A 25,313-nucleotide genomic window follows, 5' to 3' on the forward strand; every position below is an offset into this window, starting at 1 on the left:
TCTCTATGAGCCATTAGCTAAATCGGTGAAAGGTAACAAGTAGCTTTTGATCACTTTTATTGTGTTCTGTCAATCCTATTTTCTAGATGTCACTATTTTTTGTTTGTTTACTTCTTTTTATATATTTATTTATTTTTAATATTTGTATAATGGTAGTAGACTGCCCCATTTTACAGTATCGTATCATGTTCTATGGAGACAGACTACTTTATGTCACAGCGTTGTGCTCAAAATGGGATTCCATTCTTTTCAGTTCCCTTATTACTAAATTAAACTGTAGAAATCTGGTTCAGTTCTTAAGTTGTAGGGATAATTCTTCTAACCAATAATATTGGAAGTTTGGCTGAATGCAGCTATGCTTATAAATTTTGACATGCATCTAAGACAGTTCAAATCTCTTGAATTATACTTATAATATATAAAATTTCTGTGCTTCATTGTCTTATACTCATATGGATGCATTTTAATGGGAAATTATAAAAAAATAAAAAATAAAAAAAAATAAAAAGCCTGAATAATAAATGATGTACAACGTTATCTTGGAATTCGACTTTTCAACATCTTTGGGCTGGGTCTCTAAGCACCTACACAGGGATGGTACATGGGGTGGTAGAATTGAGTACCAAATGGGCAATGTATCAAGGCTGGGATATATAGCTGTTGTTACCAGCTTCCATGTTGATTTCTTGAGCTTAATGTATGGATAATGTTGATTTCTGCAGTGAAGGAAGACAGGGTCTGTGCATTGAACAGACCTTGGTTTAAGAGTCCCTCTCCGGCTTCCCTATACCATTCTTTTACGTCCTCTATGCATTCATCTTTTCGAATCGTGGTTGTTGGAGACATTTTAAGCTCTCTTATATTTTTTATCACTATCTACGCACAGAATTTCTCTTATTCTCAATTCATATCTTGTAAATTTCTTAGTTGAGGAGTCCTTTTATTCAAGCTTTCTTTGTGTTTTATTTGATGTTTTGTTAAGTGCTTTCCTTTTTCTTCTTTAACACCTTTCTCACACAGTCACACTTACTACTTTTATTCTTATATGAAGCATGAGGATTGGGAACTAGAGCATGATTACAAGGCGCTCAAATTTTTACAGGTAAACACACCCCTTCTATCTGTTCAGCAATGTCTTTACCTTTTTACTTTTTTAGATATACAAAGCTCCGCTTCATTTTGGGACTAAGGCTTTGTTGTTGTTGTACAAAGCTCCACTTCATTTTTCTTTCTTTTTTTTTTTTTTTCTTATTTTCTTGTGGACTTAATTTCAACGTATGTCTTTCTTAGTGGTGGCGGATCTAAACAAGTATATATAAAACAAATTCAATGAATCCATATGCTTGCTTTATCTTGACTACATAATTTAGCAGCATTTCAGGCTCATATAATTCATATGAGATATGAAACAGAATTTTAAAAAAGAGGGAAGAGCTGCAGTGAGAAATTAGCTTTCTATTGGACAGTGAGCTCAAAGGTTTTTTTTTTTTTTTTTGGGGGGCGGGGGGAGGGGGTGAAGACGAGGAAGGCCTGTAGACTGGTAAGAGGTTTTTTTTTTATTTTTTTATTTTTTTTTTTTGAAAATTTAGATGTGGGCTTTTACAAAAAGGAAGAACATAGGTTGGAGTGAAGAGGCTGCAAAGATGCGAAAACTCCTTTTTCTAAACTGTTTTCTTTAGGCCCAATTGCACCGTTTATCCTTTATCATAACTTCTTTAGAAATGGATGAATGGAAGTAGGAGCTATGCTGTTTGGATATGTGAGAAGAATTTAATAGGAATGCAAGGTTTGCGTTGGATCCCTGAATTTTGAATCTTTTAATACCTGGAATAAGTCAATTTGGTTTTCAATTTTGGACTCAGCTGGATAAAATCTCCTTTATTATTAAGATTAGGCTCAGTTCCTTTTAAATTTTTATTGCTGAACTGAACTTATTTTCATAAGAGGTGTAAGTCTAACAATTAATTTTGTTTACTGCAGCCAGAGCTGGTGCTTTTTACAGGCAAGACTCCGTCCTTGCTATTTATTTTTTGTATCTATAATAACTCTTTAATGTCCTCGAGGTATAATGCCCTCTATCTTGTGTGATGGCTGGTAAGATATCCTGATAAATTTGCAATTCTAGCTTTTGATTTGCTGTCAATCTATTTGCCTTTCTGTCCAATCCATCTAAAGGGGGTTCCTCCTTCATATTGATTATTAGGTGACTTTGGCAATGAGAATGTTGAACTTGTTAGGAGCATGGCAAAGGTAGAAATGCCTAAAGCAGCAATACTTGGAAATCATGATTCCGGGTCTACTTATAAGTTCTCGAAGAAGTAAGTTCAGCTTCCACACTGAGTATTATAACTGTTATTTTTTTATGATTAGGCCTCATAGAGACACATCATGTTAGATGAGTAGCAGGAAATCAATAAAATCACTATTAATTCTGACTTTCATTCTCCATATGTAAATGCTCTCTGTTGATATATATTGTATTGATCAGTTCATCACTAGTTTGTAATAGACTAGCTTTAGGAGGTGCAATATGGGAAGTCTATTAGGTTAATACTCTGCCTCACTGAAGCCACCAGTAAAAACACTTTCGAAAGTCCCTCCTTGACTCTAATTAGTGACTTGAGGTCACAACTCTCAAATGGATTCACTCCAAAATTCTGCCTACTTTCTCCTTTCTCCCTTCTCTCTATTTATACTAAGGTTAAAGACTATTAACCTAATAATACTAGACTTTCCAAATTGCCCCTCCTAAAGTTAGTCTATTATATAGTTGTTATCGCTAGTTCATGTTTTTACTAATTATTGACTTACCTTTACATGCTAGGATGAGAGATGGAGTTCAGCTACAGCTGGAATCGTAAGTACGTGAGCCGTTTGAGACTTTTTTTTTAACAGCATGTTTGAGACTTTATTCCTTCAATAATTTTATAATCCTGCCTGAAAATTGAAACCCAACGCTCATGACCCTAGAAATAATAGCATGTTTGATCTCTATTTTTCTACAGAAAATTTGTTATTGTAATCGGCCACTTTTGTTAAATCTTCTGTAATGGTGTTATGGTGCTTCTATTATCTTCTATTACCAAAAGTGATAGGAGAATTATAGAGGATGGAGAAGGCTATTGTAGTTTCCTTTATTTTGAAATCAAGCATTATATTGGTGTCTTGTATGTGAGTTTTTCTACTTGTGTTTTGCATTGGGGGGGGTGACATTGTTCCTTTACTGGAAGATCTTCCATTATAATGACTATCGCCTTAGGGAGGCTCATTCTCCATGATTTACAATGTAAACCTTGTAAAATGAAAGGAAATATTGAAGGAAATAGATGGTTTTTAAATTTCTTTTTATGATGTATTGTGAAAAAATGCAAAGGTGGAATGAATGGTTGGGGAAGGAGGAAAATTGCTGCCAGTGAAGCTTCTGTGCTGAGTTGGTCTAAAGCTTTAACATGTGTTTCGTAACTGCTAATCTGCCTCTTTGCTTCATTGCTTGATCACCTTGATTTTACAGAAAGAGATCTTAGGCTTGTTGAGGCAATGGATATTCTCGTCTATGAAGTATATCAAACACTCATTAAAGCTTAGTGTTGGACCAATTAATTTTTGGAACAATTTGCTTGATAAGATGGAATGATTTCTTTTACCCCTTATCAACATTTAGGTTAGGTGAAGCGCATGTTGGATATGGATGCTTAGTGTTGTAGGTGGGAGACCATTTTCTCTTGGAGGTGATAAGTTATTCAGGAAAAAGCTTCTAAAAGCAAGGTATAATATGAAAGCAAATTTTTGATTGGTAGTTCTATTTTTTTGATGCATTTCAGTATTTCATGTTGGTTGTGGTATTGCTATATTATTATTCATTGTTATGCAGAGTCTCTTGTACTTCTTTAATTTCTTTTTTCTATCTTCTTGCAGTTTGTAGTTGTATAAGTTTTCTCAATAAAAATTATCTTTCATGAGCAATTCATTATAGTTAAGAGAGAAAGAATAGACTATCTGACCCTTTTGGACAATCTGTCACGAATGATTTGTGCAGGTGCAGTAACTGGCTTTGACATATCTCTTTTGAACTCATTCTATATTATTCCTGGTTCAGATGAACTTCATTACACCCTTGGCTTATGGACAAATTTTCAGGACTATTTGGGTGCTTGAGACTTTTCTTATCTGCATAATGATGTCAGACCATTGGGGGGTGGGGGTGGGGGTGTGAAAGTTGCTGTGAATACTTACACCATTTGGTGACAAAGTGTACCCACGTTTCATTATGAAGTGCAGTGGAGCATCATCATGCTTAACATCATTTTGCGTCATGTGAATTTGTAACTCACTTCTTTTTCTTCTTTTATCTTTTGCTACCTTGAGATTGTTATTGGTTTGGGAAGTTGGTATTTTTGTAGCTTACCATCGTAATAGATAAATTAATGAAAGTAATGTTACATAGCCTCATTCCATTATTATAGACTTTTTGGACCCTTTAGTTTAGGTATTTTGCAGGAATTAAAACTCTGTACTGTTGAAACTAAAGCATTGTTTTGAGGGAACCAAATCGAATTGATTATATTATTAAGGCAAAATTGGTATAAACCACCTTTTTTGTCCAACTTTTTTGAAAAAACCACCTTTTATGTTTTTTTATTTACTAAACCACCTTATAAGTACCAAAATTCTTGATTGCACCACCCTTATTTCAAATTTTGACGAAAAATTTAACTGAGACGTCAAAGGGACCCACAACTTGTGTCTTTCGCTCCTAAATCATGTATTTTTTCACCCCCAAAAACATTTGACCCTTCCCTCTATATAAATGCATGACTAAATTGAGTAAAGTTCTAAAAAAACCAAACCTAATTTTGCTACAAAAATTAAATTGTAGTATTTGTTTATTCTCAAACCCTAAATTGAGGTAACTGAATTGATGGTTGAGATGGAAGGGAAGGTTTTGCTATGGTTGATGATTTGGAAATGGATGGTTGAGATGCAATCTGTTAGATTTGAAATATGGGTGGTGCAATAAAAAATTTAGGTACTTAAAAGGTGGTTTAGTAAATAAAAAAACATAAAGTTGATACCAATTTTACCTATTATTAAGTCTAATTATGACACAAGTTTTTATTCCATGTAAAGAGCACTGATATAATTACATTCGTCGATTTGACGATAAAATTGCTAGAGTTGTTAAGCTTTTATATGTTAGCTTTTGATTAATGGTTTGATGTCAGATATGGAGTCCAAAACATGGAAGAAAGTGCACAAAAAATTCATATGGCTGCTATCGGAACTCCAGAAGACCACTCGATTATATTTCTCTCACATAATGGGCCCACAGGTAGCTGAGCTTAAAGACTTTTGCTGGAAATAGTGGTAATTTTGTTGAACTTTTGGATACTTGCTTGTGCAGGTCTTGGTTCAAGTGTGGATGACATGTGTGGCAAAGATTGGGAAGGCGGTGGAGATAATGGGGATCCAGGTAAAACCTAATGTAAATGTTACTTTCATATGTGCCCATTTTTATAAGTGGCCATTTTGCATTTTTCTCTGTGGGTTGGAGTGTGGAGATGACTGATTGAGGATGATGGAGTTAGTCCTGTACAGTCAGGTTGGGTTGGGTCGGGTCCTTTGTGTTTTGGTTTTTTTAAGGTCCAGTTTCTTTCAGACTGGGATGAAATGCTTAACCTGTTCCAAACTTTCAGGTTTAGGTAATCTGATAGGTTAACTCACTTTCTTAGTTTGGATTATTTATCTTCTTTTTAAATATTTTAGTTGCAGGAATGTGTTAATTTTCATTTTCAGTATTTCAGTATCATACTAAGACCGAGCTGTGCAAATAAGTGAATAACTACTAACAAATCTAAATACCGACTTTTAAAGAAGGGTTAGACAGTTGGCTCAGTATAATACGAGGCAAGTCTATGTTATATACTTATATGCAAATGTAAAATGTTTACCATGTGAGTACACCTGTCACATGGCTTGGTATATACTAGTTGGGTAAAATACAGGTCCTGGACACCTGGGTTGGGTCAAGGTGAATTTAACTGTAACATTTTCATTCTTCATTTTATGAAGGAAAAGTGAAACGGTTTATGTTCATATAATAACATTGAATATGACAATCGGATTTGCAACCTACAGTAAAATACTAACCAATAGAATAATGAAACGAGCATGACAGTGAACATATGGCCTTAACTGTCCAATGAACAACCAGTCTAATGGGTTTCAAAAACCATAATGTTTATAATTAATAGAATATTACAACAGACATGGCAGTGAACACATGGCCCTAACTGTCCAATGAGCAACCAGTTCAATGGGTTTCAAAAACCATTTTACTCATTTTGTAAATAAAATGAGTAGTTCTATAGAAGCTTTTAAATATAAGAAACTTTTATTTAGTTTGGCTCAACCAGTTCTTGCTAATTTTTACTGGTTCTTGGCCATATTATTTTTTAGTGTGTTATTAATTGGGTGATCAGATCGATTTGTCTGGTCCAATCTGACCTTTCACAACATAATAAAAAGTGAATAAAGTACTTAAAATCAACCAAAAAGAACGTTCTATCTGTTTAACCGGTTGGCTCTTGATTTTAGGCTGGGTTACTTTTAATATAACTCTGTACTCATTTTCTCCTCGTTCCCATCTGAACTTGAATGCCAGTTATAGGTCCACATTCTCCAACTTTGAAAAATTGTTAATCACGCCATGTCATTGTCTTAAAATGCATTGATGCTGGGGTTTGGGTGAGTTGTTTGACATCTCACTAATTTATGAAGGTTTTGAATATCTGAAAAGGCAAATTTCTTACATTTCATCCAATTCATTTTCTTCAATGTGATAGACCATTCACTACCATAAACGAATTATCTTTTGTATGTAATTATCATCATGAACATTAAGAATATATAGGTAATAACTTGAATGTTTGCTTTATGAAGAGATACATGAGATGCTTTCTTGGCAACCTATCTTAATTTTTAGCATTGTAACATTGTACTTTGGCTCTTTGGTTACAATACTTTATTTCTAACGTTTTAGAATTATTGCAATGAAGTACCCTTTTTTTTTTTTTTTTTGTATTTTTGTACCTGGGTGTTCTCTCATCACACAGACTCTATTTTTATCACTTCCCTGTCACATTGGTCTCTTTAATTTCTGTGTGTTTTGCTATGTTGCAACTAACAAAAACAGAGGAAGTACATAGGCATGGATATTGATGTAGACATGGATATAATGAGCTGAAAAGTTAACATGTATCATGCAGATTTGGAACAAGCGATCTCTCTTTTGAAAGAGACTAGTACTTATTCCATCCCTTTGGTAGTGTTTGGGCACATGCATAAAGAAATGGTTGATGGGGGCTCTCGTAAGATGGTATTCGTTGCTAGTGACAACACCATGTACTTGAACGGCGCCATTGTACCAAGGGTGAAACCTCTAGACTTGGAAGGTTCACTTCGTGTATTCACCGTGGTTGATCTAACGGACGGTAGAATAACAAAGGTGGTAGAAACTTGGGTTGCAGTGGTTGGAGACAATATCTCGTTAAAAGAGGAACATGTATTGTTTTGCTCCAGTGTCAAAGGCAGTGAAAGGTACTCATTTAGAGACCCATCAGCTGGGTTAAGCTTGGTCGAGTCGGTTTGAACTGTGAAATATACAAAGCTTGCTTGTTAGAAAATAACTACATTCTGACATTCACATCAACAGTTAACTTGGTAGCAAATGATACACTTGAGGCATATCTAATAAGTTGGGTTGAATACACCCCTTGATACAGTCATATACTCAGACAACTCAGTTGTAACTGTACAACTGGTTGAGGTTGAGAATTGAAATAATAGAGTTAACTTAAGGATCGACGTAAAATTGTTTATGCTTTTCTCTGACTCGTGATTTCTGATGGTAATTTGTTACGTTATTATCTCTATTAAAATACTATAGAAACTGTAATCAGAACGTTTCTTTAATGTTAAAGTCTAATATTATGATTGATTAACACAGTACTTTGTTGAAGGTAGTTTTTATCTTGTCACTGTCTTTGATATGCATCGCGGATGAATGGTGCAGTATAGTGTTGAGAGTTTGAGACTGATAAAAACTCAACAAAGTAGCCTGTTACAGAGTGATTCTGGCTGCTTTGGTTATTAGTGTTTTAAAGAGGGTGATGTAAATAATTCCGCCATTGTCGCTCGCTTGCTTTTGTACAATAATGTGTTCTGTCGTAGTTTTTTGGTACATGGCATATTATTGATCAGGTCTGCGAGTTAATGGCATCTGAAGATGACAGTATCCTCAACAAAGGCATGATTGAATTTATTTGGCTATGTTGTTGCTTCCTTTGTTTATCTTTTCTTAAGAAGGTATCTATGACTTTATTCAGCAGTATAAATATAAATTAAAGTTTCGATTTTGACATTGTTTTGAAATATGAAATTGACCCCAAAAGTGCATATTATATCTGATGACTTTGTGCTTCAGCATTGAAGTTTTCCAAGTGATGCAATGGTTGAAATGTTATACAAGTGTTTCTTGTATTTTATTTGTAGGTTTTCTTCATTGTCATTTTATGAATTATAATTTCAATTATTGTACTGCTGCCGTCTATGGTTACGACTTACGATTATGTTATTCCTGTTAATTTCATTTTGAAGTCTAAACACTACGAATTTATCCAATGATTTATGTCATAATTACATATCTCACCTAAGCGTAGTTAAAACATCATAGCTTAGCTCAATATTGCCTGCTATAATTTATGTTGATGTAATAGTAGCTTGAACAAGTAATTTCATACTAAACATATAGTTAAAGTTCAATTAATTCACCTGATTTTTACTTATATGAATTTATCTTTTTTTTTTTTTTTTGAATAGTTATATGAATTTATCTTGTATAATTGTATAAAGAATTAAAGATACTCCCTAATAAGTACTCCGTGATAAGTTACAGGTAATAATACGAATTACTAATAAAATTCTATTGGATTGAGGTTTAACTGGTGCAGAGTGCAAAAGACCATGTGGAAGCACATGTCCTAATCAACCTTTGACACGTTGCTTTCATTCCATTTCATGAACGTTGTTTAAATTAATTAAATATAAGTTAATTATAATTAGTTATTACAGTACATTGTAGTATGATGCCATACCAACAATATTTGTACCCTCGTAGGCAGCAGGAAGAATATTGCTGAGATCATGTTTATTTTTCTAGTGTAATAATGCTGTGATCTTACAAGTATTATGGGTGTAAAAATAATTAAAATTTACTCGTAATCCTGAAAAGACCCCCTTAATTAAAAAATAATGCATATTAAAATTTGAATAGTTTCAAAAAAAAATTCTATTTTTTTTTAAATGTATCAACCGATAGAATTTAAAATACTACTATCTAACTACTTCCTCCGTCCCTTATTAAATTCCTACTTCTAGCATTTATTCCTTACATAATAGAGAAAACTAGGAATCTAATTAAGGGACGGAAGGAGTACATTGCCAGACAAATCTAAACTACACGATTATTTTAATTAATTCATTTGTCTTACATTATTTTTACCAATCCATTTCTTAACGAAATGCTAAATACTGCCATAAAAAATGATCAAACCCAAAAGACATCCTTGTCCTTACAAAAAAAAATTCTCATTTTCTTTCTCTAACATTAGTCCATCCACTACAACCAAGTCAACCGCCACCAATCACGACACCAGTACGACCCACACCACCCTTTTACCACTCCAATGGTAAGCTATATGCTTGCTAGTTTAATTAATTTGCAAGCAAGTTCCTTTTGTATACCATTAGAAATGCTCTACTTAAGTTATCGATTTATTTATTTAATTATTTTTTTGTACTTACAACATGTTTACTGTGCATATTATTCATATAATCTACTTCAAATCTTCAATTACCTTTTGTGATTTATTGTTAAAGAAAAAAATAGTCATATGTCGAGGGATCTTGTTAGATCCATGTCAATGTGTACTTTATTAAGGTTTTTTATTTATATTTTTCACACATGCTTAAAGATAGTAATGGTTGATTTGAAGATATATATTGACACATGTGAGAAAAAAAAATGTTGCAAATAAATAAAGAAATATTAGATGAGAAAGATTTTATGAGCATAATTTCTAAGCTGGATGTACATATAAATAATATACTCTCTCCGTTTCTTAATTAGATTCCTATTTTTCTCTATCATGTGAGGAATAAATGATATAAATAGAAATTTAATAATTAAAGGGATAGAGAAAGTACAAATTTATTTGGCCTCATATTCAATTATGGAGTAAAAAAATGTCATCAACTCAAAAATCAAAATATATACATTCAATTGTAATTGGGCGGTTGGGGATAGGGATGTGATAGTCATTTCTATTATTAGTCATTAATTCTATTATTAGACGGATCGATGTCACCTTCTTTGTAATCAACTAATCATGTAATTAATTTATTTATCTAATAATTTGACAGGCCAAGATCGGAGCAAACAATTACGGAATATAAATACATTAGCTATTTTTATAATTTCACATAACAACAATTTTTTATTTTATTTTTAATCATGCAGAACCAAAATTTTTATTATTAGAGTCTCAATAAAGTATCTCAAAGAAGGAATATCCCATATACTTGGAACGATTCCTCCATAGATCCTTTCTCATTAGGGCTGACATACACCTTCGTGTATTATTCCAAACTAAACGTTGTCTTATCTATATTATTTTTTTGGTTGAGAACTAATTAATAAATTAATTATAACATACTTATTAATGAACTATAAATTTATTTGGGATAGTTGGAGTCTTGAAGACTTGCAATTCAATAACTTCCTATATTTTGACGGGGTAGAAGAATACTTGAATACGTGAATAAGACATAACATTATATCGCTTTATTTGTATTGAGTTATTCCCTATTATGCTTTTATCGTTGCAAAATAAACTAAGGAGATCAGAAAATAGTAGAGAGCGATATTCTTTTCTACTCTTATGCGGAGTATAATTATTTTCGTAAGGTTTTTTTTAAAAAAATATGATTTAAATACATTAATTGGAGTTATAAAATGAAAAAGGAAGGATAAACAAAAAGATTTTAGTTATTGGCATATCCGAAGCAGAGTAGCAGAAGTCAAAGATGGGGACAAAAACACCAAATACTTTCACCATAAAGCCTCTCAAAGAAAACAAAAGAATTTCATTGGTGGAATATTTGATGAGGGTGGACTATGGCATGAGGAAGTACTAATGCATAACGGTTATGTATGAGAAAATATATAACGTGTCCAATTGCGAGTCAAACTAATACCACTACAGGCCACAGTGATATATTTTTAAGCCCTAATTGCATAAATTAGTTATCCAGTAATACTAAGTTATTTCTCAGTAATATATAGCTGATTTCAACTTAAGTGTTAGAAAAAATCATTTAAGTACTTCAATTTTCAGTGGTATTCTTAATAGTTCTAGTACGTGATAGAAAATTACTATCCAGTTATATAAAACCAGTGTTCAGAGGTAGACCTTAAATAAATAGTCTTCAAAGCTTGATTTATCTTTATAAGTTCTCTTAATAATCTAATCTAGTAGCTGCGTCGATTTGGTATCAGAGCCATACGGATAAAAACTAAACTAAGTTGTTATTTAATTAGTAAGTAAAACTGGAGAATACTAGGCCCTCTACTGAGTGTAAGAAACCTGATTTCAAGCACTATTATCATATTCTTGAAAATACTAGTAATTTTGGCCCAATCCTTAATTATATAGTAGATCAAATTGGTGAATTAAGATCGGAAGTAGATATCATACATGCTCGTTGTATTAATATCGAAAATAAAATATCACTAAACACAACCGATAATAATAAAAAAAAGTAGCGATCTAAAAGAACAGGTTAAACAAGTCCAACTTGCTTTAACAAACGAAGTTAGACATCAATTTGGTAAGGAAGTATCACCTAATAAAGAAAAAATTGTCTCGTATAAATATAAGTATTCTTTTCAAAATTTAGATAAAAATAAAAAGTTTACTGTATCACTCCCTAAAAGACCTACTAGTAACCAAGAAAAAAATAAAGAAACTAAAGATGAACCCTCATCTTCAGGAGAAAACGTTTAACGTATTACAAGCCCTATTCAATAAGGAAGAAGACCCTAATAAGCTCAACGAAATTATGAACTTAATTTCTGAAAAAATAATTGTTTCTGATAATGAAATAGAGAAAAATAATTATGTTACTTTAGAGGAAGGTTTATATCAACAAATGGATTAATGAAGTTAAATGAACTAGACTTTCTACCCATAAAAATTGTTCGACAAAAGATTGAAAATAAACTAGGTAAAACAGTAATGGATAATAACGATGTTGGAGAAGAAATTATTAATGAAAATAATGTTATCCAAAGATCTAGGTACCAAGGAAAAGGAAGTTGCACACGACCAAGATACATACCAGGGAAGACTACCCGGTTTAGTGTTAAGGTTATGCCTAATCATATACCTAAACAAGAAGAAGTGACTCTTGAACCTATAAGTCAAACTGATTATAAGCTTAAATTAGATGGTGTAAGAGATAGACAAGATGTTTTGGATCAGTGGAAAAAGAGTATGAGTAGTGTACTTAACCTAAATACTGAATGGACTTCTGAAAATTTCTTAAATTATATCGAACATAGTTTCTATGGGTGTGTAGAAGACTGGTACGATGGGATAGATGAAGAAGTTAAAACAGCACTAAGAGCTAGTGAATCACCTACTAGAATGTTTAGACAGCTATGTCAATACATTGAGTTGGAATTTATTGGTCCTAGAGTAGATCCTAAAGAGAAAAGAATGGAATATCAAAGAAAGTTAAGTAATTTGTCCATCTGTAATATGAAATATGTCGAGAACTATATTATGGAATTTGAAACATATTATTATAAAATTGGTGAAAATGAAACAAATCAATGTTCTATGATAAGTTACCAAGTCCTCTTAATGAAGAAATTAGTGAAAAATATCAAGAATGGAGAGAGAGATTCTTAGCTAGGGACGCCCTAGGTAATAGAATTGCTTTTCTAAGAAAATGGATTGAAAAGAAATGTAGAGAGGTTGCAAGAACTCAACAAATGAAGAGACAATTTCTCACTTGTTGGGATTTCCCAAATAACTATGGGTGTGAAAGAAAAAACTACAATAAGAGAAGAAATTACAAGAAAAATAAATTTGACAGATCAAGAGGAAAAACCTATAAGAAAAAGTATTATAAACATAAATATAGAAAACCAAGTAGCTTTTTCAGAAAGGCGGCATATTGTCCCGAGAAAAAGAAAACATGCAAATGTTGGTCTTGTGGAGAACTAGGACATTACCCTAATGAATGTAAGAAAGCTAATCATAAATTAATGGAAGCCTTAGGTAGTTGGGACTACGTAAAAATACCAGAAGACGAGGCTTTAGAACTAGATTTAAGTAATAATAAAGGGATAATGGAGATAACATAGGAAGAAAATGAGTGTAACGAAGAACTTGAGGATAGCGAATTTGAAGAAGAAAATTATGAAGAAATAAATAATATGATGGAAGGAGAAGAGTTAGAAAATTCAGAGTCAGATGACAATGAGGAAGATAAAAGCAAGATGACTATAGGACAACTGAAAAGAGCTGAGTATTCATTTGAAGATAATGACCTAGATCAAGTTAACAAAGAAAGCTGGAATTTCCCCCAGATTACTAAGGATAAAATATTTAAAACTTCTTTCTTTAAAACGAGAACTAAATATGTATGTGAAGAAATGGAAGGAAGTATAGTAATCGAAGATTGTGAACAAAAGGCAGCCGAAATTAATATCATAAACTGGAAAAGTATTAAAAAAATAAAGAAAAAGGAAATTATAGTTATATTTGTATTGGTGCAGTACAAGTATACATAACTCCATTACAAGATTTTGGCAAGGATGTTAAATGCTTGAGTTTTATTTGTGATATTAGACATAAAGAATTTTATGATTAAATAATTAGTGGTATCACATGTAACTTGAGTCAAGGAACGGTAAGCTATATATGTGAACCTAGATATTATGTGAGCTTAGAGGATTCATTTGCGTCAAAGTTTTTAGCTATCAAACTATTAACAGAAGCAGAAAAAATGCATAAACACGACCCATACAATTAAGATGGAAGGTGGTTTATAAGTTGGTAAATACTATAGACTCATCTTTTAAGAAATAGATAGTGGATGCTCAGAAATATGAGCAAGGAGGAGGTCCTAAGAAGAAAATTACACCTATAAAAGTAAATCCTAATGAAATTGAAATTGAAAAAACTTGGGAAGAATTCTTTATGAACCCTGCAGTTAGTAATAGATCAAGTAAGATGTTAATTGATGAATCAGGATTACTCCATATTGGGAAGACTACAAAACCTAAAATACAGAGAAATATGAGTCTTAGAACACCAAGTCTAAGTAGACAAAATTCAACAATAATAAGGATGAAAAAACAAGGTGATGAAAAGCCAGAAGAGGATGAAGAACAAATATTAGTTCTACTAAAGAAACTAAATGAAAAATATGAAAGTAAAAAAGCCTTAAAACAACCGGCAAGGCATAGCATAGATATGGGGTCATATTCTAATTTAGAGTTAAATGAAGATCCAAATAATCCTATTGATAAAAAGAAGGTAATTGGACATAAGACCAAAACGGTAAGTGAACCAGTATATGAAGATGAAGTTAATATGCAAATAGAAGCTTGTAATGAAATATCCAGTACTAATCCTAATAGCATTTATATTCCAATTGATAAATGCATCGAGGATTATAATAAATATAAATTATGTGCATATATTAATAGTGGTTGTTCTACATGTTTTGAAAAGAGGTCATTATTTCCAGAATTCTTGTGGAAAAAGGCTAAAAATCCTATGCAAGTTAGAATTGCTAATAATAGTGTCATGATGCATACTGAAATAATTGAAGAATTACCAATAAAAATTGGAGGAGTTCAATGTATTATTCCTATTCTATGGGCAACTGATCAACCTAGTCATGTTATGATAATAGGAAATAATTTTCAGAGATTATACTCTCCATGCACTCAAACCATTGATCAAATAATTTTTACTATTAATGGTCATTCTGTTCCTATACAGAAAATAACAAAGGCTTATACTCATCAGACTTTGGAATTTACGCACAGCCAGCGTGGTGATAGGGTTACACCTACACAACGAGAGGTTGCACTTAGAATTTCTGAGTGTGATTCATCATTAATAAATCAGATAAATAAGCAGGAAGAAAAATTATGTGACAAATTATATTCAACAAATCCATTAGAACATTGGGAAAAGGATAAGCCATTTGCTAAGATAACTCTAACAAATCCTAATAAGATTATTAGAGTAAGACAAATGGTCTATACCTACCAAGATATACAGGAATTTGATGAACAAATAAAAGAATTGCTGAACAAAAAGCTAATTAGAAATAGCAAGAGTCCTCATAATAGTCCAGCATTCATGGTAAGGAATCATGCAGAAGAGAAAAGAGGAAAAGCTAGAATGGTCATTAATTATAAACAGCTAAATGACAATACTATTTTTGATGGCTATTACATTCCTAATAAAACTATGTTATTTAATAGAATACAAGGAGCCACATAGTTTTCTAAAATGGATTGTAAGAGTGGCTACTGGAAAATTAAAATGGAAGAAGAAAGTATTCCATTAACTGCATTCAGTGCCCCTCAAGGGCATTATGAATGGTTAGTAATGCCTTTGGATTAAAAAATGTTCCACAAATATTTCAGAGAAGAATGGATAATATTTTTAGAGAACTTAATCATTGTTGTTTGGTCTATATAGATGATATTTTAATATTCTCAAAAGATTTAGAGCAACATATGAATGATCTTAAAGCGATAACTCAAAAATGTGCTGAGCATGGAATAATCCTTGGAAAGGATAAATGTGTCTATGCTAAACAAGAAATTGAGTTTATAGGATTAGAAATTAAAGCAGGACAATTAATATTGCAAAAGCATATTTTGGAAAAGATTGAAAAATTCCCAGATAAAATTGAAGATAGAAAACAACTAGAAAGATTTCTAGGATGTTTAACCTATGCTTCTGATTTCATAGAAAATCTTGCTCTATTAAGAAAGCCATTACAACAAAAACTCAAGAAAGAAATAACTTGGAATTGGAAGGAAAGTGATCCAAAATTGTTCAAAATTTAAAAGTTATGTGTAAAGATCTTCCTATACTAACACTACCTACTAGTGAAGATGATTTAATCCTTGAAACAGATGCTAGTAATGAGCACTGGAGTGCTGTGTTAAGAATCAAAGAAGGAGAAAGACTTTGCAGATACAGTAGTGGAAGTTTTAATAAAGCTGAGTTAAATTATCCCACAATGCATAAGGAAATTCTTGCAGTTATTAGAGGGATTGAGAAGTTCTTAATCTTCTTAGCCCCTAAACAGTTCTTAGTAAGAACATATTGCAAAGGCATACTCGGTTTTGTTAAAAAGAATTTGTCTAATATGCAAGCGCAAGAGAGACTCCTGCGTTGGCAATTGTGGCTTAACCAATTCTCTTTTACTGTTGAACATATACAAGGAACAAAGAATTCTTTGGCAGACAGCTTGACCAGAGAATTAGCTAATGTCGTCCAAGAAGCTTAAGACTACACTAAAACCTCCTGCATACCAACTTCAAAAGATGGATGTAGAGAGGAAAACTCTCATTGATGAGATCGAAAAAGCAATGGAGCGGGTTTCACCCTCCAGTTGGGCCTTAATGCAAGGCTTGATCATATCAGCAAACCAACGTTCACGAGATGGTTTAATCAAGGGTTGCCATCGGGCAGTCCAAAGGTTATTGATGTTCGAAGTAACAATTATGTTATTTCAACTCATTCCTAATTTACGAAATATATAATATTGAACAAAATAAGAGATAATGATTTTTGAACATGGTACGAGTTGGTGGTTACAAAGTCCAGTAAATTCTTTGATCTTCAAGATCTATGGGGAGAAAGAGTAGAGTTTCCCAAAAACTCTAAAGTTGCATCATTGCAAATCTACCCATATCCTCTTAATCAGAATGCTCCATTTATTAGCATACATTACAAGGCTTGGGATTATGGAATGGTACATGATTTCCATGAATTCCCCACTCCTAATGACTCTTTCTTTCCAAGGCTTACAAAGTTCCAACAGTACGCATTCAACAAGGTTCGAAAATATTGTGATGACAAAAAAGAAGACTTTCAGCTAGGAGCAAAAGTGCAATGTGCTAATATCGAAGTTAAAGAAGGAAAAGTTAGTCCCCCGCATTACTTGATAATGTCTGGGAAAGTAAGGTATTGTCAAGATCCCATACTAATTCGTCAGAAGACTGTTAAAAATCCAACTGAAGCCAGAGCACTAGGATTTTTCTACATTTCACAATATCTTAACGATTTTATAAAAAGGAAAGAAAATCCTCCTGTTATATTTCATGTCGGTAATACAACAATTGTGGCACCCAACGAGATGAAAGAATATTTAGTAGATGGCATAAACAACACCGAGTCAATCTACAAATATTTAGAAGATGTTGAAAGTGGAAAGTTTCTGTCATATGAAGGCCATGAGTATCTGTTTGAAGCCTTCATAACTTGGGATGAATCATATGCAGCCAAATGTGTCGTAAACCTTGGCATAGAAGAAGAGAATCCTATGTATGTCCATTATGAGGACATCAAAGATAGTGAGGGGAGCCTACAAGATATGCTGATGGATGAGATTACGAATGCTTGAGCCCACACCAGCAATAATTCAAGAAACTTTCACTGTAGCCACGTTTTGTTAATTTTTCTATCTTAAAGTATCTTTGTAAAAAGAAAGGTGTAGAATTGCTTGCTGAGTCAGGGTAAGGATCCTATGTAACTTTGCTTCCCTATATAAAGGGACTTAGGCCAAGAAGTGAAAGCAGAGTTGGAAGAGTTAGCTAGAGCATTTCTCTGAAAACATTAGAGAGTCCTCTAGAGAAAAATACTCACCTTAAGAGACAAATTGGTTCTTCATCTCTCTTAAAGTAAAGAAAACTCTAGTTCAGCTTATGTCTGTTTAAGCTTTCAGTTTGTTGTAATATATGAGTGTTGTAATCTTTTCAAGTTAAATAAAAAGTTTATTTCAAGAAGGGAACGTTATCCCCTTGAACCGTATATATAAAATGAGTTATCTTTATGTTTAAGAAATTCCATCATAAACACAATAAAAATTGTTTGATTAGAGATTACGGTCTAAGGTAGGAAACGAATTAGATTTGTGTTGTGCCTGATCTAAGGAAGACAGGGTTGGGGTTAGCTACCTTGGTAAAGCCGGAAGCTCGGAACGCCGGAGGTTCCAGTGTCGACTAAGTTCAGGTATTGGTCAAAACTCTCTAGTTATATAATTATTATTGCGAAGCATGGTGGGCTATTAAACTAAAAGTTAATTTATTTAGATATATAAGTAGTAGAGTTGTGATAATTAGTACCGATAAAAGTCATTAATCGAAAAACAAGTGATTATTACTCTTAGTTACAAAACGTTAGTACTAAGTGTTTTTTTTAGTAGTACTATTAATATCATCAGTGGTATAAGATAAATTGTCGGTAATACTATTGATAGTTCCAACAGTACTATAACAAGTCCCAGTAGCATTGTATAAAGTTGTTAAAAAAAATAAAAAAAAAGGAAAGGGGGACCACTTGTTATGTATGAGCATATACTGATATACATAACTAACCTCCCTTTGGAAGCCCTCCTATGGCATACGCAGGAGGAGAAAATTGAGAGTATCATTGGCTCTCATTTTAGTGCTCTTTTTACCTCTTCGGACCCACCTGATGACATTATCCATGAAGTGCTCCAAAATGTCACAAGTTGTATAACTCCAGAAATGAACAGTGAGCTTACAAGGCCCTTCACAAAGGACGAGATTCTTGGCCCTTTGAAGCAAATGCACCCCAATAAAGCCCCGGGCCCTGATGGTATGCATGCTATTTTTTATCAGAGATTTTGGCATATAGTTGGTGATGATGTTACAAATTTTGTTAGCAATATTTTGCATGGTTGCTCTTTCCCTAATAATGTAAACATGACTAATATTGTGTTGATCCCGAAAGTTAACAAACCAACTACTACGATTGAGTATAGGCCAATTGCTCTCTGCAATGTGCTTTATAAGCTGGTGTCTAAGTCTATTGTGATTAGACTTAAAAATATTTTGCCTCATATTGTCTCGGAAAATAAAAGTGCTTTTATGTCGGGTCGTCTCATTACTGATAATGCCTTGATAGCTCTGGAAATTTTTCATACCATGAAGTATAAAAGTAAAGGAAGGAAAGGTTCGATAGCCATGAAATTAGATATGAGTGAAGCCTACGACAGGGTGGAATGGGGTTTTCTCCGGAAACTTCTACTTACCATGGGATTTAATGGTAGATGGGTTAATATGGTCATGGATTGTGTTTCATTGGTGTCATATTCTTTCGTTATTAATGGAGGAATCTGTGGTTCGGTTTCCCCGACTAGGGAACTCCGGCAAAGGGACCCCCTTTCCTCGTATCTTTTTATTTTAATTGCTGATGTTTTCTCTAGTTTGCTACAGAATAAGATACGGGAGAAGAGTTTACATGGTATTAAAGCAAGTCGAAATGGCCCCGAAATCTCATCTTCTCTTTACAGACGATACTCTTTACCAAAGCCAACCGTCAAGAATGCGAAATTGTAGTTGATATACTCAACCAGTATGAAAAAGCATCCGGGCAGAAAATTAATTATGACAAATCGGAGGTCTTTTTCAGTAAAGGTGTAAGTCTTGAACGAAGAGATGAGCTTTTGAGAATTCTTGGTATGAGGCTTGTTGACAGACATGAGAAATATTTGGGTATCCCTACTATTATCGGTCGATCGAAGAAGGAAGTTTTTGGGGCTCTCTTAGACAAAATCTGGAAAAAGCTCCAAGGTTGAAAGGAGAAACTCCTTTCTCGTGTAGGGAAGGAAGTTCTCTTGAAAGCGGTTATCCAAGCTATCCCCACCTATTTAATGGGTGTATATAAATTTCCGGTGTCAATTATCCAAGCAATTCATTCGGCTATAGCAAGATTTTGGTGGGGCTCGGATGGAGTGCCTAGGAAAACACATTGGAAGAGCTGGGTGTCAATGAGCACTCTTAAGTGCCTTGGTGGTATGGATTTCCGTGACCTAGCGGTTTTCAATGATGCATTACTAGGTAGACAAGCTTGGCGGCTTATTAAGGCTCCGGAGTCTTTCCTCGGGCGGGTTTTCAAAGCAAAACACTATCCCCATACTAACTTTCTTGACTCATATCTTGGCTATGCCGGGAGTTATTCGTGGCGGAGTATTTGGTCGTCGAAAAGTCTTGTAAAAGAAGGTGTGATTTGGCAGGTAGGTGATGGGAAGAGTATTGATTTGTGGAAGGATCCATGGATTGCTTACGCTGATGGGCGTTTTATTTCAAGTGGTGAGGTTCCACATCTCAACACTGTTAATGACATTATCGACACAGCAAGAAGAGAGTGGAACTATGAGCTGATAGATGAGCACTTTAATAGTAGAGATGCTCGCTGCATTTTTGCAATCCCCCTTAGTGAGAATGACAGTGAGGATAAGCAATGTTGGGCGTTGAGGATAAGCAATGTTGGGCGTTCTCAAACTCGGGTGAATACACTGTAAAATCATCCTATTTTCTAGGGAAAGGTTGTGATCTAGACTTGTTCCACCAAGCATGGATCGAAATTTGGAAAGCTGATGTTATTCCAAAAGTCAAGCACTTGTTCTGGAGATTATGTACTAATACTCTCCCTGTCCATAGCCTACTGAATTTTCGTCACATGACAGAGGAAACTCGCTGCCCGTGGTGTAATGTAGAGGTTGAGATAGTAGCTCATGCCTTTGTAGAGTGTGTAAGAGTCAAAGACTTATGGGAAGATTGTAATTTTTCTGTGATGAGCCATTGGGGTGGGTTCAGCTCGTGGTGCGACTTGGTAGTTAGCTGGAAGCCTTTGGATGCATAGATGAAGCAGAGGGGTATGTTCCTAGCGTGGTGTATCTGGGGAGAAAGAAATCTCAAAGTCTTCGAGAACAAAACTACTCCTAATGAGATGATTGCTTCGAGGGTTCACGGGTACGTGGATGAGTTTGGCAAGTATGAAACCCGTATCAAGATGGCTACTGCCCTTGGTACTTCCCGCAGCTTGAACATGTGGTGTGCACCTCCTGCCAATATAATTAAACTGAATGTTGATGCTTCCTTGGCAAAGGAAGGGTGGGTGGGTGGGATTGGGTGCGGTTGCTAGGGACTATGAGGGGCGTGTTCTAGGTGCTGCTGTGAGAAGAACCCGTGCTTATTGGCCTCCTGAAATCGCAGAAGCAAAAGCTTTTTTGTTGGCTCTGAAGATGAGTAGAAGGTGTGGCTTCGAGGATGTGATTATTGAGTCTGACAGCAAATTCGTGATCGAGCGTTTGTCAAAAGGAGCAAGGTTTTCTACTGATATTGATATGGTTCTAGGGGATATCCTTTCTATTTGTACTAGCTTTAAATCTATTATTTCTTGGTCTCATGTTAGGAGAGATGGCAATTGTGTTGCTCACAACCTTGCCAAGCTTCTCCCTTTTGGTGTCAAACAATCTTGGTTGAATCATTACCCCCAAGAAATAGCCCCATATGTACTCATGGATTCGCTTGCTATTAATTCGTTTTTCTTAAAAAAAAATAATAAAAAAAAAAAAAAAAATTTAGTTTTAAATGGCTAAAATAAATTAAAAAAAAGAAGGCTCAAAGGAACAAAATTAAATTGTTAAATATTAGGAAGAAAATTTTCAAATAAACAACGGCTAAAGATGATTATTTGTGACTATTGAACCTAAACTAGTTACAAGTACCTTTTTAAATTAAAGGACAATAAATTATACTTTCTCCGTTCTTTTTTTATTGCACCATAAGGGTTTTTACGCTTGTCAATGCATTACTTTAGCTATTAATATCTTTAATTATACTTTTGTAAAAATTATAAAAAATTGATATTTGAAAAGTAGATTTCAAGACGAATCTAACTAGATCCCATGTGATTATGTTTTTCCTAATAGATAAATCACAAAAGATGGTCAAAGAAGATTAAGTGAATAGTGTAAAAGTCCTTATGGTGCAATAAAAGAAAAACGGAGGAAGTAGTAGAAGAAAGGCTAGGGAATGTGTATAGTAGTATAGTATGAACCTAAACTAATACCGGATTATATGTGATCTCTAATAACTGGTACGAATGTACGATCAAAACAAAATGGTTTCTAATCTAAATGAACCATCAAAATTTATTTTACAGTTTAGACTTTAGACGTGCATTCTTATGTAAAATTAATTTGGCGAATTGTACAACTAAATGTTTAGAAAAGTTTAGTTAGGAGAGTTCGTCAGGTAAAGATGAGTACACTAGCTAGAAGATGATTACATTATAGTAAAATGGCATACACGTCATATAACTAGTGCAATATTTACCTTTATAATTAATAAATCCACGGGCATTGCTCGAGCACAACACACGCATCATAATCATACAGCATCTTCTGTTTATGACGGGCCAAGCAATTATTTTTTTTAATTTTATTTTTTTATTATTAATACAATCAAATGGATTTACTCCCTCAACGTGGAGTATCTGACGGCCACATCGTTGTTATTTCTAAGTTTTAAACGTCCTCGATTCCTATTTGTTTGCCCTTAATATATTTGGTTTAAAATGATAATTAATCACTTTCCCGCTCTCTTTTTGTAAAATTATTACTCCGTATTTTATTTACTTTATGAATTTTTTAAATTTTTTTTGGGAAAATGAATCTATTTTGTCACTTTGTATTCTTCAATGCAAATTAAATAATTTTAATACATTATGCATTCACATGAATGTCTCTATAAAAGCGTCTATATAGTCGATCCAAGTGAAGAAGAGCTCAAAACACCTTATTAGTTTGCCTGTTACTAAGGAACAAAGTTCGAACTTTTAAGGAATCACAACAAATTATTCTTAAAAATTATTCGAAATAATGTCTTCAATTTGCCCTACTTATTCAGGATGGGATTATCCCATAGAATTAGGTACAATTCAAGGTTTTAATAATGTCGACTTAGATTCTGTATTTCTTCTAAAATTTTCATCATCTCAATCTCAAGATTACCAACATCATGAGCATGACCATGTTCAGCGAAGCGAATCGCCACAAGGTACAAGTTCTATAGATGTTAAGCGAAGCGATTCGCCACAAGGTACAAGTTCAACAGATCATTTATTTGATAATAATCCAATATCATTATCCAAGAAACTCAATCATAATGCAAGTGAACGAGTTCGAAGAAAGAAGACCAGTAACTTGTATTCTTCTCTACGTGCTTTACTTCCTTCTTCAGATCATAAGGTACTTATTATAATTGTTAAAGACATAAAATATTTTTTTGTTGCAATTAATATAAAACAGATGTAGTATATATACTTTGTATCAATTAGTTTGTTATAATCTTAATTTTCGGTCCCTAAATTATTATTATTATTATTATTATTTCACAATTTGTATTGATTATTATTCGATTCTTCATCTCTTTTAATGCCTAATTAAAATTACTAATTATTTTTATGTAATACAATTTTATCTGTTACAGAAAAGACTAAGCATTCCAGGGACAGTTGTACGTGCAGTTGAGTACATACCGGAATTACAAAAAGAAGTGGAGAATTTAATTAGTAGGAAGGACGAGCTTTTATCAAAAGTTTCATTAATTCAAGGAAATGCAAGGAAAATTATTCAAGAGGAAAAACCCATGAAAAATTGTATGATCAAGGATACATTTTCGTGTTCGATTTCTTCAAATAAAATGGGTGATAAAGAAATGGTGATCCAAATTTCAGCATTTGAGAAAATATCATTATTTGAGGTGCTTGATCTGCTTGAGAAGAAGGGTTACTTTGTCATTGATATTTCTTCTTTTCATTCTTTTGGAGGAACAACTTTTTACAATATACATTTATGGGTAAGTCACCTTAGTTTGTTACGTATTTTTCAATTTTATATTTTAGTTTTTTACGTACATTTCTTCATGCTATATTTTTGGTACCTTTTAATTGATTGTAAATTCTTAAACTTTAGTTTACACTGTAAGATTTTATCATGTATAAATTAAAGATTATTGGTTAAGTTAATATTTTACAAAGTATCTTTATCTAATATACGTAGTATTACTAGTATAAAAAAAAACTTTCATTTCAATTCGGCTTTGTTTCTCATTTTAAAACAAGAACTTCTTGTATAAGCACGCAAGATACCTATTGTTATATATAATAGATCAATGTCGTTTTCAAGATGTTGACAATTACCTAATCTCCATTTTCCTCTATATAACTAACTGTTATGATTACATATATACTCCGTGTGTGTATATATATATATATGTATATATGTATATATTGTTTACAAGCTCTAAAATATATATATGTTTATGTACCAGATGGGAGGAAGCCATACCGTGAAGTTCGAAAATTTAAATAAAGTATTGATGTCCTTGCTTATGGAGCAAAAGCCTATGCAAATGCAAGTGTATTGTTAGTGTATGTAGCAAAGGAACGGTCTAAAATGCAATTTTGGTCCTTAAACATTTATTGTACACATTGTCGTCACAATTAAATATATAAATTTACTGAGTTTTTATACAATCTTATCATATGTTCAATACATATATGTAATTATTAAAATTATTACGTATGTCACAAGATCGATATTCAATATTAATAATTACTTATTGGTAAGTTTAATAAATACTACCAATATATCTACGTACAATAATTATGTTTTCAAATTAAACAAAAATCTGAGATTGTGTAAGTGGTATCTATACTACCGAAATCATTTTCTATAGTTAACCATTAATCAATTCACTTTAAACATATACAACCTTATAACTTAATTGTTTACATGTCAATAATATATGTCATTTATTGCAAACGAAAGTAAAGATAAATTAGTCTTTCATGCAAGCGCACGATACAAGCATGAGCTTTTTTTTTTCCAAAGGTTGTTATATACATTCGGGTGTACGGTGCACCCAAAGTATTTTTCACTTATTTTTTTATGATTAAATGAGGATGAATATTGCTCATTTAATCACCAAATGAGCAAAAAATAACCTTGGTGCATCTTACTCCCGAGTGTATATAAATTTTTTTTATTTTTTTCATGATATAGATCGTAGTCGACACATTAATTATTATCTTAACTAAAGATCGAGTACTCCT

At 33.1% G+C, this 25,313-nt stretch overlaps 2 protein-coding genes across 2 annotated transcripts; both read left to right on the forward strand.

The window, feature by feature from the left end:
- Positions 1 to 3,688: 3,688 nt before the first annotated feature.
- Positions 3,689 to 7,995, forward strand: LOC145566818 (uncharacterized). The gene is made up of 4 exons (XM_081626115.1): positions 3,689 to 3,765; positions 5,223 to 5,329; positions 5,402 to 5,470; positions 7,266 to 7,995. The coding sequence occupies exons 1-4, from the start codon at positions 3,689 to 3,691 to the stop codon at positions 7,646 to 7,648; spliced, it is 636 nt and encodes a 211-aa protein (XP_081482241.1). The 3' UTR covers positions 7,649 to 7,995.
- Positions 7,996 to 23,076: 15,081 nt separating this feature from the next.
- On the forward strand, positions 23,077 to 24,628 carry LOC145566820 (transcription factor bHLH101-like). The gene is made up of 4 exons (XM_081626116.1): positions 23,077 to 23,254; positions 23,297 to 23,445; positions 23,687 to 24,055; positions 24,530 to 24,628. The coding sequence occupies exons 1-4, from the start codon at positions 23,077 to 23,079 to the stop codon at positions 24,626 to 24,628; spliced, it is 795 nt and encodes a 264-aa protein (XP_081482242.1).
- Positions 24,629 to 25,313: the final 685 nt, after the last annotated feature.

Source organism: Chenopodium album, chromosome 11 (assembly GCF_948465745.1).
Source record: "Chenopodium album chromosome 11, dcCheAlbu1.1, whole genome shotgun sequence".
Taxonomy (NCBI): Eukaryota; Viridiplantae; Streptophyta; class Magnoliopsida; order Caryophyllales; family Amaranthaceae; genus Chenopodium; species Chenopodium album.